The following is an 18,771-nucleotide window of genomic DNA, read 5'->3' on the forward strand; positions in this document are numbered from 1 at the left end:
TCACCAAGTTTAAATATTAAATAATAATAAATATGCAAATGTGAATGCCACCTGAAGGACAATATAATTTTGTTCTTCAGCATGTTCCAGATTCTTTAGATTTCTTTATCCATTAATCATTAAACTTGCAAGCTTTTTTATTTCATTAGGCTACTGCTATATAAAGTATGATCCAATTCATACTCTTGTACTGTTCCACCTGCTTCTAGTGTTAAAAACAAGGCTAAATGCACACAAAACCCACCACAGCTTATCAGCTTATCAGAATATCAGTCTCCCCACACCAAATCTAACAGATCTCAACAGTGTCATTACATGCTTCACAATCACAATAGAACAGGACATCACACACCTACCAAACACCCACTTCACCCCAATCCCCTCAGGGCAAAGATACTGAGCACTGAGGTGCAGAGGCTCACTTGGGGAAAAGGCTGATACCTGCTGCCATAGCCTTACCAAAAGCCCTCGCTAAGTGGGCCAGAGAGTGGCTAAATTTTTGGTACTGTTATGTCTGTTTTAAATATGTGAGTCTCTCGTGCCTTTTACCATGTGTCTTGTTCTGTGATGGAATGTGTCTTCTTCTGTGGTGGAGATGGATTGGAGATGGGCTGTGGTAAAGAGTTTCCCCATGGGGATAATAATGTCTAAGTCTTAAGTCTATGTACAGGCTGTTTCCTTACCCACAGCCAATGTCACGACACCAAGCTGCTCCCGGATCAATTGGACCACTAGGCTCTTCTGCAGAGGAGTAGAGCGGCAGCAGAGAACAGCCTTGCATCTCTGGCTCAGCTCTACAAAGCCGTTCTTGAGTTCCTCCTGCAGAGCCCAGTCCAGTGTAAGGCCATCTATAACCAGAACAAAGCCAGCTGCACTGCCTGAAAAGAATTCCCTTCTTGCAGCAAGGTCAGTCAAATTGTCTTCACCACATTGGACTTCCTGCTTAAGGTCCTCAAGTAAAGCTGCACATGCATCCTGAAAGAAAAGAAATGCACACATACTATCTTACCGTGTTTCTGTCTAGGAGGTAGATTTTTTTCATCATGGACTTCGAGAAAAAAGTCAAAATACTGAGAAAAAAGTGAAATACCATTTTGAGAATAAAATTGAAATATAATGTTGAGACAAGTCAATATTTTGAGATCATAACAACTACTGCATGTGACTGCTTCTGCTGTGGAGACAGTTAGATGGAGTGATGAAGCTATACATATGATTTTGAAGAGATTGTGATGAAAAAAATATACCTCCTCTCATTTTTTTCTCTTGTTCTTCCGTAAGACTCCCATTCTACCATCTTCAAACAACTTCAACTTCAAAAACAACAGCCTCCTCCCCATTCATCCATACGCTGTTCTCTCTGTTCATCTGCCTATATGTTATTGTTGTTGATATTTATGTTCCTCGTCTTCACCACTCACGTTTATGTTTAGATTTAGGTGTACTTTCACTCTTGTAACATACAGATAGAAAGACTCAGACATACCCAATACATAATCATGCAGATACTTAACATATACCGCTATTGGGATTTTCAGACCCTGGTTGACTCGCCTTTGGTGCGCTTTCACATCGCTTAAAGTTTTATCCTTCCTCATACGTCATCATGTACAATGGAGTGGTCAAAACCCTAATCTTTCAAAAGACTTTATTAGAATAAATCACTGTGTCCTGCACAGTGCCTGATATCTGCCACCAAATCTCCTCTTTTCCTTGGATGCAGGGCACTGCCATGATCATTAAAGTGTGGGAGATCGCTATACAAGCTGTATATAAACATAGTCCACACAGTCGCTGTTCACCTATGCGCTTCCGTTAACGATCGTGATTAGTTTGGTTGAAAAAATGAACAAAAATCTCTGCCCCTCAGAGATCAGCCTTTATGGGAGTAGACCAGAACTTGTTTTTAAGCTGAAGCTTCTACAATGATACAGTCTGTCAGGCCATAGAGTCAGAATGTAACAGTCAGATATATCGGTGTCAAAGCAAAGAACCCGTGCTTTGATGTGAACAGGAATGCCGCGTCAAGGTGAGCCGATAAAATCCCAGGGCGATCGCCCTACTGGCTAATTCAACAAATCTCATGATGGCTGGAGACTCTAATGCTGTCATCAACCTTACAACCGACTGTTCTAGCACCTCTGGAAATTCAAGAACCTGGCACTCAACTGAATCAATAAAACAATATATGACTGACTTCAGACTTGGTGATAGTTGGAGAATGAGAAATCCATCATCCAGAGAATATTCATACTTTTCCCCCTTTCACCAATCCTTTTCAAGAATTGATTTCTTCCTCGTCAGTAAATCAATTATCCAACACGTCCAAGAAAATACACCCCATCAAAATCAGCGGTCACGCACCTGTCTCTCTATTAATAAAACTTCACATCAACATAAAATCTGCTACAAGATGGTACTTTAACATCTCACTCTTAGAAGATCCAGATTTCACCCCACTGATGAAAAGAGAGTTGGCATCTTTCCTGGAGATGAACGATTCTCCAGAAACTTCATCACTTTTACGGGAAAAAGGAAAAGTAGTCTTAACTGGAACACTTATATCATACTCATCATATAACAATAGAGACGAGAATTAAACACTTAAACCAGCAACTTATCAATAACCCCAGTGAACAAATGCAACATGAATTAACTCAACTCAAAACACAACTCAAGCAACAAGAAACTCTTTTACAACAGCTTAAATATGAAAATTTTCAGTACAGTAATAAATCAAGAAAATATCTAGCTCACCTACTACAATGGAAAAAAGAAAAGGCAATAATTCTGTCCATGATCAACACAGCAGGAACAATTACCCACAAGCCACAAGACATAAATATGTTTTTTATCAGTTCTACAACAATCTCTCGCTCCGAACCTTGAACCTGATCAATCAAAAATAGACACCTTTGGACCTTCCAACACTCCCAACAGAATTACCTAACGTTCCAGCTGCACCAATTACACCTGAAGAATTGTATGAAGCACTAAATAAAATGCCAAACAATAAATCACCTGGACCGGATGGACTCCCTGCAGAATTCTACAAGCATTTCTGGAACATATTATCATGCATTTCATAGTCACCACAGAAATCAAAAATACTTCCACCATACCCACTCATATGAATACAGCGGCAATTACACTTCTTCTAAAACCAAATAAGGACCCATCCCACCCTGCAAGCTATCACCCACTCTCCTACAGACTTAAAAATTATTACAAAAACACTCACAACAAGAATAGAAACATTCGCCTCCCTACTAATCCATTCTGACAAAACAGGCTTCATCAAAAACCAACACGCTTCAGACACTATCTGTAGGCTCTTCAACTTAATCAACCTATCACAACTTAAACAAAATAAAACCATAGTCGTATCACTAGATGCAGAAAAAACATTTGACAAATTATACTTTATTATAAGGTCTTTTTTATTGAGCTCCACAAATTTGGTTTTCGAGAGTTGTTCATCCATTGTAAGAATACTGTACACTTCACCAAAAGCCACAATAACCACAAATGGAATCATATCACCAAGCTTCACACTTCACTGGGGGACCAGGCAAGGATGCCCACTCTCTCCATCTTTATTTGCAATATTCGTTGAACCAATATCTACAGCAATAGGTCAAAATAATAAAATCAAATGTATATAGGACAAGTCTAAGAACACAAAATTAGCCTTTCCGCAGACAACTTATTGTTATACCTCCAACAACCTCACAAGTCATTATAAGAAACATTCAGTATTATCACAGACTTCTCTAATATTTTACAGTATACAATAAACTGGAAGAAATCCACTATTCTACCAATCTCTGACGATGCATGGGACTCTGCAGCACAAAGCCATACTCTCCCACTTCATACTGGTCACATCAAATACTTAGGCATCAACATTTCCCCTAGACTGTCAGAACTGTTTAACCTCAACCATCTGCTAAAGAACATAGAATGTGATTTTATTTATTTATTTTTCATATATATATATATATATATATATATATTTTTTTTTTTTTTGTCATTTTAGCCTAAAGTGAAGTCAAGAGGTGGACGGGAAGTGGAGGCAGAGAAGGGGGGAAAAACACGTAGGCGCTCAACTGGGTGAGCTAAGCACAACCCCAGAATGTGATTTTAAACGTTTACCACTTACTCTCACAGGACGCACTGCAGTATTTACCCTTTGTATAAAGTGTGTGTATGTGTGTAAAACTACTTTGACTTATGTTGTTCATGCAACACCTAAACACTTATAAATACACAATAAAAAACAAAGCAGGCTACAATGAAGTTCCATGCAAAAGCTTTTAGTGCAAAAAAAGAACATTTTTAACCATACAGGAAAACTCACTACAGTAGACCAGAACTTGTCTTGTACTGACTACGTTCACTACAATGATAACCCGTTCGCGGAGAAATATGATTGGAGAATCGAGGACACTCTGCCCGGAAGTGTTTTTCTCACTATTTTAAGCATTTCTTTTTAATGAGATCGTCAACATTTCTCAACACAAAAACATCCGAGTATCACTGCTAATTCAACAGTAAAGAAGCTTCATGTTGTAGCCATCACTTTTATATTTTTCCTCCTTCGATTCTGAGAAATAAACTTTTATTCGTGTTTTGGATAGCGGGAAAGCCTACACTACCCATAATCCTCGACGACCAACGATCTGTCACGCCCCTAGACGTCTGATACTGACGCAAAAGGTACCCTTCCACCTCTGTATGAAACGCTCTGCAATCACATAGTGTTTTCCAGACTGATTCAGGGTCTGAAAGGGAACAGATTTAACGTACAAAATGCTTTGTTAGGTTGTTAAGTTTATTATTTTATTTTCACACGTAAAACACATTTATAGATTCAATCACCACTCCCGTCAGTTTTGGACGCTCCGAACGGAACGCTCAACCAATCAGACGCAACCAGTGTACGCAAAGGTTGATAAGAGAACAGAGAGACCCGCTTAGAAGAAGAAGAAGAAGAAGAAGAAGAAGAAGAAGAAATTGATTGATTGATTGATTGATTGATTGATTGTAACACAGGTATGTAAAAAATATATGACTACATTGAGAAAGTGATAAATGTTTTGGAAAGACAGATTAGCTTGATTCACTTCAAGTTTTTTTTCAGAAAAGCTTCAAACAAACAAAGGCGTCTGGATTTTGGAAGCAGTTTAAGACCTTTAAAAATGGCTACTGTGTCCTTCAGCATGCTTGCTAAATAGAGTATAGTAACGACTACACCTGGCTACTGCAGCATTAGCTATTTATTCCGCCAATGATGCATTAAATCTATTACAAACATTAAAAGGAGTTGTATGTTGCAAAATAGCCAAATAGCCCCACCATTGTTATTATCAGTGTTGTTATGTCATGTGGATTGCTTTTGTTATGTGTTTGTTTGTGTCACAGAGTTCTGTCAAAATGTCTTTCCTCTTTAGTTTGAACAATGAGTGATTCAGAGGATCTTGAGTTGGAGGAAGAGCTTCAGGGTGCCGACGAACTTCTTCAGGATATGGAGGTAACATTTTTATTTTTAAAAGATGTAGGGGAAACAGTTGCTACAGAGGGACCATTCTTGTCTAATTTATTGTGGGGAGTCAATGTATATATATATATATATATATACATATATATATATAAAGATATATGACTGTGTATACATACAATTCCTGTGAAATTAACTTAAGATGTTTGATAATCTTTGCTTTAATCACGGACTGTATTTAATCATGGACTGTATTTTAAGTGTTGCGATTTTTTTCTTGTTAATTGTGTATAATGAGCCACAGGGTGAACCTCAGACAAGACCAGTGTATTGGAAAAAACGTGACAGACAGGAGATGTTATTCCTCAAAGGCCGTCATCCAGTCGAAATACTAGTGGCATGGCACCTGGTCAGTATTCATGCTCACAACTTTTATTCACCTCAGATTTTCAGTAAGCAAATATTCAATCTCTTTTTTTTTTAGTGTCATCTGATCAGCATCAATGTCCAGGTGAAGGACCTAGTTGTGATGTTGCCAGTGTCAACCCAACAAAAGGTACTTTACCTACATTGATAAGTTGATTTCATTTTTTAAGTTGACGTTTATAGTTGTTGTTATAGTTGAGTTAGGCAGAAGTGTATAGGCTGTTGTGCAGTCCTAAGCCATACCACCTACAGTATTTAGTTCAATTTGTGGCAGGGTTTCTTTATTTCTTTATTTTTTATGTTAGTGCTTCGTCAGGAGGTCAGGTTGTTGGAGGATGTAGAAGAGGATGCAGCAGTGACTTGTGAGACGTCGTCTGGGTTTGCTGCTACTGACTGAGAGATCAGAAACAGGGAGTCCTGCTAAAGTGGAAAGAGGCCAGGCCTTCTTTTATTGACAATATATTGGCTACTCTGGATCCACAGAGTCTGTGATATTACAGTTCACATACACTCTGTCCTGCACAGCGGAGAGGCAGTAACAGGAGTCACACATTTTGATAGTGTGACTAATCTTTGGAATGAGCCACTTATGTACATGTCACTACATCAAATGCTTTCCAAAACATACATTTGATTAATAACAATAAGTGAGTCTTGATTGTAGTGTTTGCAGTCATTACTGGACCAACTATAGGAAGTCGTTTGTCATAGCATTTACATCAGGTATGTATACAAATGGCCATAACAAGAACCACAACGTGGCATCCATCAGGGATGAAGCCATTATCATGGTTTGTGTAGATTTCTATATGACATTAAACTGTTAAACTGGAAATATTTGAAGGTTCTGTGGTACACATGAAAAATCAAAGTGATCCTCATATATTTCTGTGTGCATAACGAAAATGCCAACCTCACTACAACAGTGTGAAGTTAATTCAACAAATGGACTGCATTCATAATACTATAACATAAAACGTATACTGTAACTATATTTTATAACCACCTATAAATGCATGGGCAGCATGCACGGGCTGTTCAGTCATAGAATCACAAAGTTTTAAATCACAAAGGCGTCTAGGGGCGTGACAAATTGTTGGTATATTACGCCTTGGGAATGAGAACAGGCAACAACAACAGAGGCTTATGGGTAGTGTAGGCTTTTTTTCGCTATCGAAACCATCCGAATAAAAGTATATTTCTCAAAGGAGGAAAAATTAAAAGTGATGGCCACAACATGAAGCTACTTTACTGTTGTATTAGCAGTGATACTCGGATGTGTTTGATCTCATTAAAAGAAATGCTTAAAATAATGAGAAAAACACTTCCAGGCAGAGTGTCCTCCATTCTCCAGTCAGATTAAGGATCTCAGCGTCATATTTCACTGCGAACGGGTTATTATTGTAATGAATGGAGGTCTGGAGCCTCTGCTCTAAGCGTATCTTACTGCCGAGGGCGGGTTTACATTGAAGTCAACTGAGAACCCAGAGCGTCTCATACAGACGTGGAAGGGTACCCACCCAGCAAAAACTCTTTGAGACGTTGAAAAGACGTAACTCATGTGCGTCCAAACAACGTATAAATTTGGTTGAAAAGTGAAAGGTGAAAAGCCGTCATTTTCGTGTCGTCGAAAAGACGTCCCTGTACAGTCCAAATTTGGTTGAAAAATGAAAGGTGAAAAGCCGTCATTTTAAGGTTGTCGAAAAAGCATCTACAGAGATGTCCCTGAATAAGTCTTCATTATGACATCGTATATTCATAATTATTACTGTTCTGACTCCTGTCAGTACATTTTGAAATTTAAGTGTTTCCCCCTAGTGGTGGATTTGAATTACTGCTGTTTGTTGCTGAATCATTTTAGTGTGACGACAGGTTACAAGTGCTCCACCACAGACCGTTTGTTTTTTAGTCCTTGAGTGGAACTAGCTGTAAGTATAAAAGAGTTATTTTATTTTAGTTGTTTCGTGACACTGGGCTACAAGGTGGTGTTTGGGGCGTTTATTTTAATTTATTTTAAGGTACAAAAAAGACGCTAATTATGCTAATGGTAAGGTTGAGCTGCATTTGTGTTATATAGAGGAATTTACCTGTGGTACTGCATTTTCTATTGTGCCTGTCTTCCTGTAGGTGCATTTGTGTTGTTGTGTTGTGTCTCTTGGAATGCAGTGAGTGTTCAATATGTTTTATGTATCTGAACTGAAACATGTTGTATTTGATTTGTATTACAGTTTTACAAAAAAAAAAAAAAAAAAAACGTAATTGAGAAGAGTCAGGAGGGTGACCAGACCAAACCTATCTGCTGTCTCTCTCATTTTGTTCGCTATCTGTCGGCCAGGACAGAATAATTACAATGTTATGAAATATATAATCACAAATTCATGATTGAATTTTAACATAATTCACAAAAAAGTGAAACATTTATTGTTTACAATTTACATCAACATAAAAAAAATAACAGACAAACTGCCTGAGGCAAGTTTTTAATACAATCCATGTCGATACCTCCCTCCAGAATGATGGCAGTGGAGATGAGCTGGAGTTCTACTGAACTTGGACCCTCAAGAGGACTATCTTCACTGACTGTCAGCAAACCAACAGTGCATTCGAGGGCCTTGTCTCTCGCTGTATCCTACAAAGACACACACATATATTCTTCATGAATACTACTTCATTTGGTATGGTTAAACTAAAGCTATGGTCCACAAGGTCTATATATTCTTGAAGAGTGACACTGACTTTTCAACCTGGACTCCTGCTCCTTAGATTTACAATGAATTAATGTGTACAATGTTTATGTGGCAAATTTCATTTTTATTTACTGGCTGTTAAAATACCTCTCAGATTAACTGTGGAGCAATTGCTATATAAAATACATCAATCACTGTAGAAAATGTATATTGTGGAGACAGTATTACATCCTCTATGTAAGCACAGATATAGTTCTATTTTATTGTAGACCAAACTTTTTATCATGTGCAAGTATTTACAGAACATGCCTGGGAGAATTCACTGGAGTCGTCACCAAGTAAAATAGGAATGCCTTTGAGGACAACAGAGCGAAGTACTGTCACGTCTGGTGTCTAATGATACACAAAGAGAAAAGACCAGTTAACAGAGAAATTTGCAAGGCACAAGTCAGACAGGAAATAGAATAGGTTGGGCTGGTTGGGCTCTGTTCACGGAAATCCACAAACCGCCGGGATCAGTCTCTCATCGTGAGTCAGTACCTCCTTAAATTACCGGTCTCAGAAAAAAAATCAACTCCGACAGCGGGTGTGCGCGTGAACGTGACGTGCACGCCTGCGACCATTAGTTTCTCCTCAAAATTAACGTGACAAAAGTGTTTAATGTTCCCTATTTTCAACACCAAGGAAGTCGTGGGTTGAAAACATTGACCAAGTTCAGTCAAAATTTAGCCACGTTATGTCCAGAATATAGTTCAGCTAGCGCAGAGCTCTATAGCTCTGCGCTAGCGTTAGCCGACAAAACTACACACGTCATTACTAGGAAACACGGAAAATATGGCGCTTACTTACAAAAAGAAAACGGTCTAAACAAGGCTAAAATATTACTCACCAAATGAGTGTTCCAAGCACAAGAATGCTGAAAATAACGTTAACGAGTGCCGTTGCAGGGATTACGCCCAGCTCCTCGTCCGTTGCAGGTAAAGACCTGTCTCCTTGCTACAACAATTCGCAAAAATTCTGGAAAAACTCTTTAACAACAGACGATGCATTTTTAGAGAAGAATAAAATACTTGTAGAGAATCAGTATGGGTTTCGATCAAACAGAGCTACATCACTGGCATTAATAGAGGCAATAGAAGAAATCACAAATGCAATAGATTGCAAGCAATATGCTGTTGGAATATTCATTGATTTAAAAAAAAGCTTTTGCCACAATCAATCATGAAATATTGATCAAGAAACTGGAAAGATATGGCATCAGGGGAATAGTGCTGGATTGGGTGAAAAGTTATTTTAGCTGGAGACAGCAGTTTGTTAAATTGGGTGACTGTGTTTCTCCGTGTTTGGACATTGCTTGTGGGGTTCCCCAGGGGTCAGTGTTGGGCCCTAAGCTTTTCATTTTGTACATCAATGGCATATGTAAGATTTCTAAGGTATTGCATTTCGTGTTGTATTGTGTAATAAATAAAGCTAAAAATGTTTTGGATCAGAAATCACTCCACACTCTACTGTTCCCTGGTCTCACTATATTTTCAATACTGTGCAGAAGTTTGGGGCAACAACTACAAAACATCTCTACGGCCACTAACTATCATGCAAAAAAGGGCAATATGAATAATTCACAATGCTGGCTACCAGGAACACACACTCATTATTCCTAAAGTCCAAATTACTAAAATTTATAGATATCGTGGGCTATCAAACAGCTCAAATAATGTTTAAAGCAAAAAATAATCTGTTACCAACAAATATACAGAAAAATATTTAGTATTCATGAGGGAACATATAATATATAACTATATAACTTTAATTTAACATTAATTCGCACAAACAGGAAAGGTTTTTGTGTTTTAGTCAGCGGGGTGAGACTATGGAACAAGTTCACTATGGAGTTGAAGCAATGTCCAAATATGAAACAGTTTAAAATAAAGTAAAAAGACACTATTTTTCAGAGGTACAGGGATGAGGAAGATGTTTGGGTGCACCAAGTGTGATAACATACGGTATTTATTTATTTTTATCTTTTTATACTGGTTAGTATCTTGTGTTGTTTTTTGTTTTGTATTTGTTTGTTGTGTTTTCTCCTTTTGTATATGTGTTGTGTGTTTGTGTATGTACAGTATGGATATGTGTGCCTATGTATGTATACATGTAAGTAGGTACTGGTATGTATGTATTTATATGTCTGTGTGTGTTTAATTACTGTGTATAGGCAATATTCATGTTTTCGTAACATAAGACAGGTTTAGACAAGGATTTGAGTTAGTCATATTTAAGGAGAGGGGGTGAGAGTTTATAAGTTTTACTTCTTCTCACTCCTTTTCGAATATGTGCTCTATATCTCATGTTTGTCTTATTGTCTTTTTTATTATGTTGTTTCATATTCGAAATCAATTTAATCACACTTCAATCAATTAAAAAGTATGTTGTTAACCGTCAAACGTAGAGAGGAAGGAGCTGCGCATGCCCACAGGTCGAAGAAAAAAAAAAGCGGGCGAAGTTTTCAAATCATGACCGAAGCAAAGTACTAACACCACTCCGTGAAACTACTGTTACAATACAAGTACATCTCCTGCAGTGAAAGTTTCAATGAAGTAAAAACATATCCACAAAATGAAATACTTAAAATCTTAAAAGTAAAAGTAGCATACATCTGATTATTATATATATCACGCAGGCCTATGTATTATTACATATGTAGTGATGTAAAAAGTACAATATTTCCCTCTGAAATGTAGAGTGAAAATTTACTATTTTTGGACTAAATTTGGACCACATTGGACGGGCTAAACACAACCCAATTTTCAACAACTATTTTTGGACTAAATTTGGACCACAGTGGATGGGCTAAACACAACCCAATTTTCAACGACTATTTTTGAACCAAATTTGGACAAAATCAGACGGACCACACACAGCCCAATTTTCAATTACTATTTCTGGACTAAATCAAGACTATGATGGACCGATCAGATTTATCCCAAAAACCAACGTCCAAATGACGTCTGGTGTTTGGGGGGTACCTTTTACGTCAATATCAGACGTCTAGGGGCGTGACAAATCGGTATATTACGCTTTGGGAGTGAGAGCGGGTTGGAATCCTAGGTGTGAACTCAGGGAGAGATAAAAAAAAAGAATGGCTCCCAACCGAACACGTCTCAGTTCCAATCGTTCATGTTAATGAGCCGGGCAAAAGATCCTTTTCGTTCATGAACGTCATAACTCTAGTCAGAAGCTTTCTGAGTAGTTTGAAGAGGCGTACCAGCATATTTTGATGTCAAATTGAGGTACTGCTATGCAAAATGCGTACAAGTTGGCAGGTCTGAAACTTTTCTTTTTAATGCATCACACACACCCCGTTTTTAATGCACCACATACACCCAAAAACAGCACAGAAATTAATAAAAAATAACATAAACTGTAAATATAGGCTAAATATAAATACACAGTATGGTGTTGCGCCACCTGCACCCTGGGACATCCAGGGGTAAGGAGAGGTTATTATTGTTGTTACTGTTATTATTATTGTTGTTGTCATAATTGTTGTTATTATTACTACTATTACGCTTACATGCTTACATTATCTTTTTTTATTTATTTAAAAAAAATGTCTTGTCTGTCCACATGAAAGCACCTCACTGTATGTCATTATCACTGTCTTGTTACACAATTAAAAAAAAATCAATACAAGATGAAAAATAAATGCAACACTGTATATAAATAAATCTTGTGACACTGCAGAAGCTTATTGAAGCGATACCATCATAAATGCATGCTGTATTCAAAGCTGAAGGCAGTCCAACAAAATGTTAGTGCGCAACTTTTTTTTTCATTGAAAAAAATCACTAGGCACAACACTGTTAGAATTATTTTTTGATGTTGTCTAGACTTGTGATAATCAATTGAGATTTTCTAGATCTATTTAAAAGTGTGAATACTAACACAACATTCATATAATCAAATCAAATAAAGAATGAGGTCCTAGATAATGGGAGGGTCAAGAGCATCAACCCCGTTTAAGTATACTTGCATAGGGTTGATACATGTTGAGAAAGTAGCAATCAGCTGACTAGGACAGAGCAAGAAGGAAACATATAGCAAGTCTGAGAGACAAAATAGAGAACAATGAGGAGCTGTTCTGAAGTGATAAAAGTTGCAAAGGAGGGAGTCACAGGATGAGCGCAGTACAGAGCATGTGAGGTCTATGTCAGGGAGGAACAGGTAGGAAGAACTTTCTCTTCTTTCTACGGTGCTGTCCCAGGGGATTGGAGGACCTGAGTGGCCAAGGGTCCGTACCGACCCGTTCACCAACAATGGGAGAGTTAAGTCTAAACCACGACTCCTCCCCACCTGTAGCCAACCAATCATATTAATTTTGTTGAAACTGTTATAATGGTGTGAAACTACTGAAAATCATCCTTTTCTGAGACGTTGGCCAAGACTAACTGAACAGACAAGGTCCATGCACATGTATTTTTATATTCCAATACATTTTCGAATAAATAGCTTAAACTGACAGCAAGAAGTCGTATGGTGGTTATTCAGAGGAATTAAGGAAAATGCTGACACCACCAACCAAAAAAAAAAGTATACTCTGTAGCCTATATTAACAATATCGTCATTCTCTTCAAAGTGTCTTGAATAGGAATCAAATAAACCCAAAAATGTATTCCATCATCCTTTATATTTCTTCTTTCAAATAAAAAGTGTACTTAACATGTCGACTTCAAAAATACAGCTTGAACATGAAATACCACAACAATGTGGTCTAAAGACGTAGTAGAAAACTTCAAAGTGTTTCGCAAACTCTAATTGTGTCCAAAGGCATTCTGGCAGCAGGAATACAGAAATATAGTGCCTATTCTGACAGAAGCAATAATATTTGGAAAAGATGTCACTGTTATGAAGAGTTGCTAGATAGCTTTAAGGGCTCTCTCATTTACCTTTGTGTTTTTTCTCATAAAAGTTGCCTGTTTCTCCGTTTGTTCATGCAGGCGAACAAAATAGTCTGCATTGTTGTTTTGAAGCGAAGGGTGTTTCGTTTGGAGATGGCGTTTTAGCTTGCTTGGTACCATAGCACTGTTGGATAGCTTTTCAGCACACACAAAGCACAACGGAGCATTCCCGGTGAAAGTAAATCCAAATGAATGGTCACTCTCGCTGTGGCTTCTTCTGGGTTGGAATTTTGTCCAGGGCCCAGTGTGGAGTTAGCATTTTTCCTTTTCAAAAACTTCTCCATCACTGTCATTGTAGTATTGCTAGGCACTAGTGTTGGGTCGTTCACAAATGATCTTTTCAGTGAACGAACTGTATGAACTGATTCGTTCTTTTCTCAGTTCAGCTGAACAGAGCTCAGCTGCGAGCGTCATCCACGTCATCCACGTCATCCACTACCAAGCCACTATAACTATCAAACTGTTTCTTTCTGTGGAAAGTCACCATGGCTGTATTCATCTCATCTCATTTTCTCATGGCCAATCTGTCCTCCTGCAGCCAGAAGTAACATCTCCATGGAGAACCATGAATTAGTCACAATGCGAATGCCATGTCTCATTGACAGGCTAAGCAAACCCTCACACAAACTCTAACTCCCAGCATGCAATGAGACAAAGAGAGACAGAGGTAGGTGGGGCTGTGTAATTAAATTGGGGAGGATTAGGATAAGGTCAACCATGCCTTGTCAATGGAAAGTCCTCACAAACACAGAAGCATGAATTGTGTGTGTCTGTAGGGTATACTTCCTTGGGTTCTTTTTCAGTTTAGCAGGGAAAAGATAGGGTGTGCAATCCAAAGGAGGAATGCCCTTTTGGGAACAGTTAGGGTAAACCCACAACATGCAAAGGAGCTCTCAGTGCAACTGAAGAGAGAACAATGCAATGAGACAAAGAGAGACAGAGGTAGGTGGGGTTGTGTAATTAAATTGGGGAGGATTAGGATAAGGTCAACCATGCCTTGTCAATGGAAAGTCCTCACAAACACAGAAGCATGAATTGTGTGTGTCTGTAGGGTATACTTCCTTGGGTTCTTTTTCAGTTTAGCAGGGAAAAGATAGGGTGTGCAATCCAAAGGAGGAATGCCCTTTTGGGAACAGTTAGGGTAAACCCACAACATGCAAAGGAGCTCTCAGTGCAACTGAAACTAGCCATTAAATCAGTGGTGGACATTTATTCTCTCCATATGAAGGAATTTAATTATTTTGAGACATTAACATTTTCTGACAGCACTAGTATTATTTAATACAAATTTCATATATAATCGATATTTCAGATTTTGAAAATGTACATGCAATGCAAATAAGCATGAAAACAGTGGAACTATGCCTCAATCACTGACCTTACTCCTACAGTTAGCTGTCAGCAGTTGGTCATTGGCAAGAAGAAGTTTGCAGGCATAAGCAATATTGATGGCTGTCTCCTGTTTGTCTCCAGTGAGAACCCAAATTTTGATCCCAGCTCTCTGAAGAGCTTCAATGGTCTCTGGGACCTCCTCTTGCAGTCTGTCCACAATGCCCGTGGTACCTAAACACATACATACAGAGACAAAGCACTTAAAGTATTATTAACTACATCTTAGAAACAACAATGGTTCATGAGTCAGCCGCAGTTAGTGACTTTCCCACCCAGAAGAGTGAGGTTGGTCTCCAGTTTCTGAGCAGACTCCAGCAGCAGTTTCTCTCTGTTTTCTATGCTACTCTCTGCCACCGTGTGTTTGTTCAGCCACACATCATATTCCTCCTCCTCCAGAACCTGTTACAAAGACCACAAATTAATTCAGTAACAGACAAGCATGCTTACATACAACATACAGTAGTCGACCTTTTGTTGTGCAAAATTAATAAAAATAGGGTTTATGCTATGACTATTATATAGGTTATGACTACTGTACATGCTTTGACAATTGTACACGCTTGTGTAAATATTGTGTAAATACTTCCCAAAGTTTGGTAGTCTGCAGCAGGCATAAGATAAATGACCAAAACCATGCAAAATAATTATAAATATTTGCAGAAAACATTGACACAAGTCAAGATTTAAAATCATTGTACAGACAAAACTGCATTCAGACATTGCCAAAATGGTTGTCATAACAATAACTGTCTTCATTTTATAGCATTTGTGTGGAGCTGCTTTAATTTTTGGTTCAAGGTAAGAACTTCAGGATTGTAAACAGTGTTTAATGAAATTTTATAATAAATTATATAATCATGAATAATGAGACTTTTTTTTTCTGGAAAACACCTGATCCACAGAATCCCTATGGATCCTATGGATGGAGGGGAGGTGTTGGAGTTGGCCATGCCCTCCTTTACAGTCATCGATGCCTCCCCTTAGTTATTCTTTTAAAATGAAATGTGAAAAACAAATGAAAAACAAACTGTAACTTAAAAAATAACTTAAAATAAAAGGAACAGGGAAAACACATCATTTGGTTGTACATGCATAGCAGGTTAAGCTACTAGGCTTGGTCAATGCTCATTGGTCGCTGACTAAACTTGTTTCATTTGATTTTGCTTTCTAAACGTCACATTGAGCTGCAGTGCGTGCAGAATCCATTTCAACTGGTTGGAATGATAAGATCGGAGGTAAATAGATTATGGGCAAAAAACGAAGAATGGATTTAAGAAAATGGCTTAGACCTCCACCTCCCTCTCCTCAGCCTGTTCCTCTAGAAGCAGCCTCTGACTTTTTGGCCACCACCACCAGTACAGCCAGTCTCTGAGAGCCGATTAGGATCTTGTGCTAATGCTAGCTCCAGACAACTGCCAAACCTAACCTTCTGGTTCACGGACAACCCGCTCTACATACTGAGCCACAGCCTTTGTGAAACCATTTATATAGCATAATTTCTCGTCATGCTGACACTGTTATTTAAACAGTGTTATTTAAACACTACCAGTGATCCACTAATGAAGCCCATGCTTTTTATTAAAAGGCAATTTTTTCTATTGCCATGCTTTGTGTCTATATAAAGCTACTACATTTGAAAGTTCTACAGAGAAGAAAATGACTAAATAAATTTTTTAATGTATTGACTTTATATAGCGTCAATACCAATACCAATACAAATTGTCTCAAGATGCTTTACAAAAACTGGCCTGAAACCTCCAGAGCAAGCCTGAAGGCGATGGTGGCAAGGAAGAAGACCTTAAGCAGAACACAGCTCATATTGACAAAATGGCCATATCCTGATCGGTGTGTGCAGGGAAAATTGCAAAATGTCATCACAGGAGCTCCAACAGAACCAAACTGTTGTCCAGTGTTCCACCGGCACTGTACGTGGTCAAATTTTAGATCATGGCTGAAGGTCCTACAAGGCTGTCAAGAGGCCCCTGATCAATGAGAGACAGAGGTTAGCCCGGTGTCATTGGGCCCAAGGATACAACAACTGGACAATCAGAAACTGGTAGAAGCTTCTGTGGTCAGATGAGTCTTATCTTCCTCCTGCTAATGTGTGGGTACAGAGAAGACCAGGTGAAGCATTATTTCCAGCATGTACAGTACATATTGTCAAAAATGGTGGAGGCAGTTTCATGATTTTGGGATGCATGAGTGCTGCTGATGTTGCTCATCTCACTGTCTGTGATGGCACATTGAACTCTGCCAAATACTGTGCCATTCCTGAAACCCACATGCTCCCTTCTGCACATGCACTGTTCCGTCAAGGTCGAAACTGGATGTTTCAACAAGATAATGCCCCTTGCTGCATACCCAGGGCCAGTAGAACTTGGCTGCAGGATGACAGTCTCTCAACTGTACATCATCCCTTTCTGTCTTTTATTATCGTCTTGTATAAATAAATTTATAAGTATAAATAAATGTTTTGGAATGGCCAAGTCAAAGTCCTGACCTTAATCCAATAGAAATGTTGTGGATGGGCCTTAAACTAGCAGTTTATGTGAGGAAACCCATCAGCATCTCAGAAGTGAATTGATTCTGGATTGAGGTATTCATAAATTTCCTCCAAGTAGCTGTAAAAGACTGAACATTAGTTAGCGGAAACAATTTCTTGCTGCTATTGTTGTACAAGGGGGTCCCATATGTGCTAGATACTGAAAACAAGGCTTCACTTATTTTTGGCAGAAGGCAGAAGTACAGTGTTTGTTTTATTTTTTGACTGGGTTGTATTTGTCTACTTTCTGGACTTTATGCGTAAAAACAAAAAAAAAACATGTTTGGGATCATATTTTTAATGTGGAAATGGGCAAGATACTGATTGGTGCAAAAACATTTGAGAGGCACTGTAAAGGCAAAGGAAATGAGTTGCTATTTATTATCTGAAGCAACCTAAACTTTGAAAAAAATGAATTCTGAATGGAAGATAAGGATGGCGGATACATTCTAGGGTGACTTCCTTCTACGGGACTGCTGTCAAGGAGGTAGGTTTTGTTATAGGACCCAAGTGCAGGACTGAAGGTGATGAGGCCAGGGCTCAAACAAAAGAAGTATTTAATAAACACAAAACTTAATAAAAGACGCTGCAGACAGAGCAGGAAAATCAAAGCAATAATAATAGACTATATTTATATCTGTTTGTGGATTTTATTCTGAGACCTAAGAATACTACATGGGAACTAAACTCAAGTTAACTCAAGAACAGGATTTTAAGAAATAAATCAAGGAAGAAGTTAGTCCCTAGTTTAAATTGTTCAAGTGGGCAGTCTTTGTTTACCTTTTGTACTTCTGAAAATTTGTTGGTGTTTTGAGTCATTTTTATTCAAATGTGTGAGAACGTCAGAGGGCTGCATAATCTGTACTTTTTTCACCTTTTTAGCGATACAGAGGGTGCGGAGACCTTCTCTGGCATAGGCCTCCAAATGTTTTTGAGTTTGCTCTCTGATGTGACCGTAGATCTCCTGAGCTTGCTCTGCACCTGGAAAAAAAAAAAAAGCAAAACCAGAGAAACATATCATACATTAATGTAGAACTAGAAATATTGAATGTGCCAGTGCTGCTGTTTCATATAATGCAAGGACATGTGCAAGTGTAACTGTCATATGGGCTACTTTTGGGAGGTTTGATTTTGAAACCTTCTTTGTGAAGAGTTTAACATCTTGACACTCTTTCAGAGGACAGTAAGTGCATTTACATGCAGAGCTTAATTGAGCTATGCTCAAAATTCGACTTTCTGACTACAGTCCTTGTCCCAGTTTAAATGCAG

General features: G+C 38.3%; 1 protein-coding gene across 2 annotated transcripts in view; it reads right to left on the minus strand.

The window, feature by feature from the left end:
• The window catches only part of atp10d (ATPase phospholipid transporting 10D), a 128,993-nt gene that overhangs the window by 19,261 nt on the left and 90,961 nt on the right, over positions 1-18,771 (minus strand). For both annotated transcript variants that reach the window (XM_047610454.1, XM_047610453.1), the window contains exons 13-16: positions 18,377-18,483; positions 15,233-15,359; positions 14,947-15,131; positions 684-975 (exon numbers count right to left, since the gene is read on the minus strand). In XM_047610454.1, the coding sequence (XP_047466410.1) occupies positions 684-975; positions 14,947-15,131; positions 15,233-15,359; positions 18,377-18,483 (711 nt within the window). The remainder of the gene's footprint in view (positions 1-683; positions 976-14,946; positions 15,132-15,232; positions 15,360-18,376; positions 18,484-18,771) is intronic.

The sequence above is a fragment of the Mugil cephalus genome, chromosome 17 (genome assembly GCF_022458985.1).
Source record: "Mugil cephalus isolate CIBA_MC_2020 chromosome 17, CIBA_Mcephalus_1.1, whole genome shotgun sequence".
In the NCBI taxonomy this organism is placed as follows: domain Eukaryota; kingdom Metazoa; phylum Chordata; class Actinopteri; order Mugiliformes; family Mugilidae; genus Mugil; species Mugil cephalus.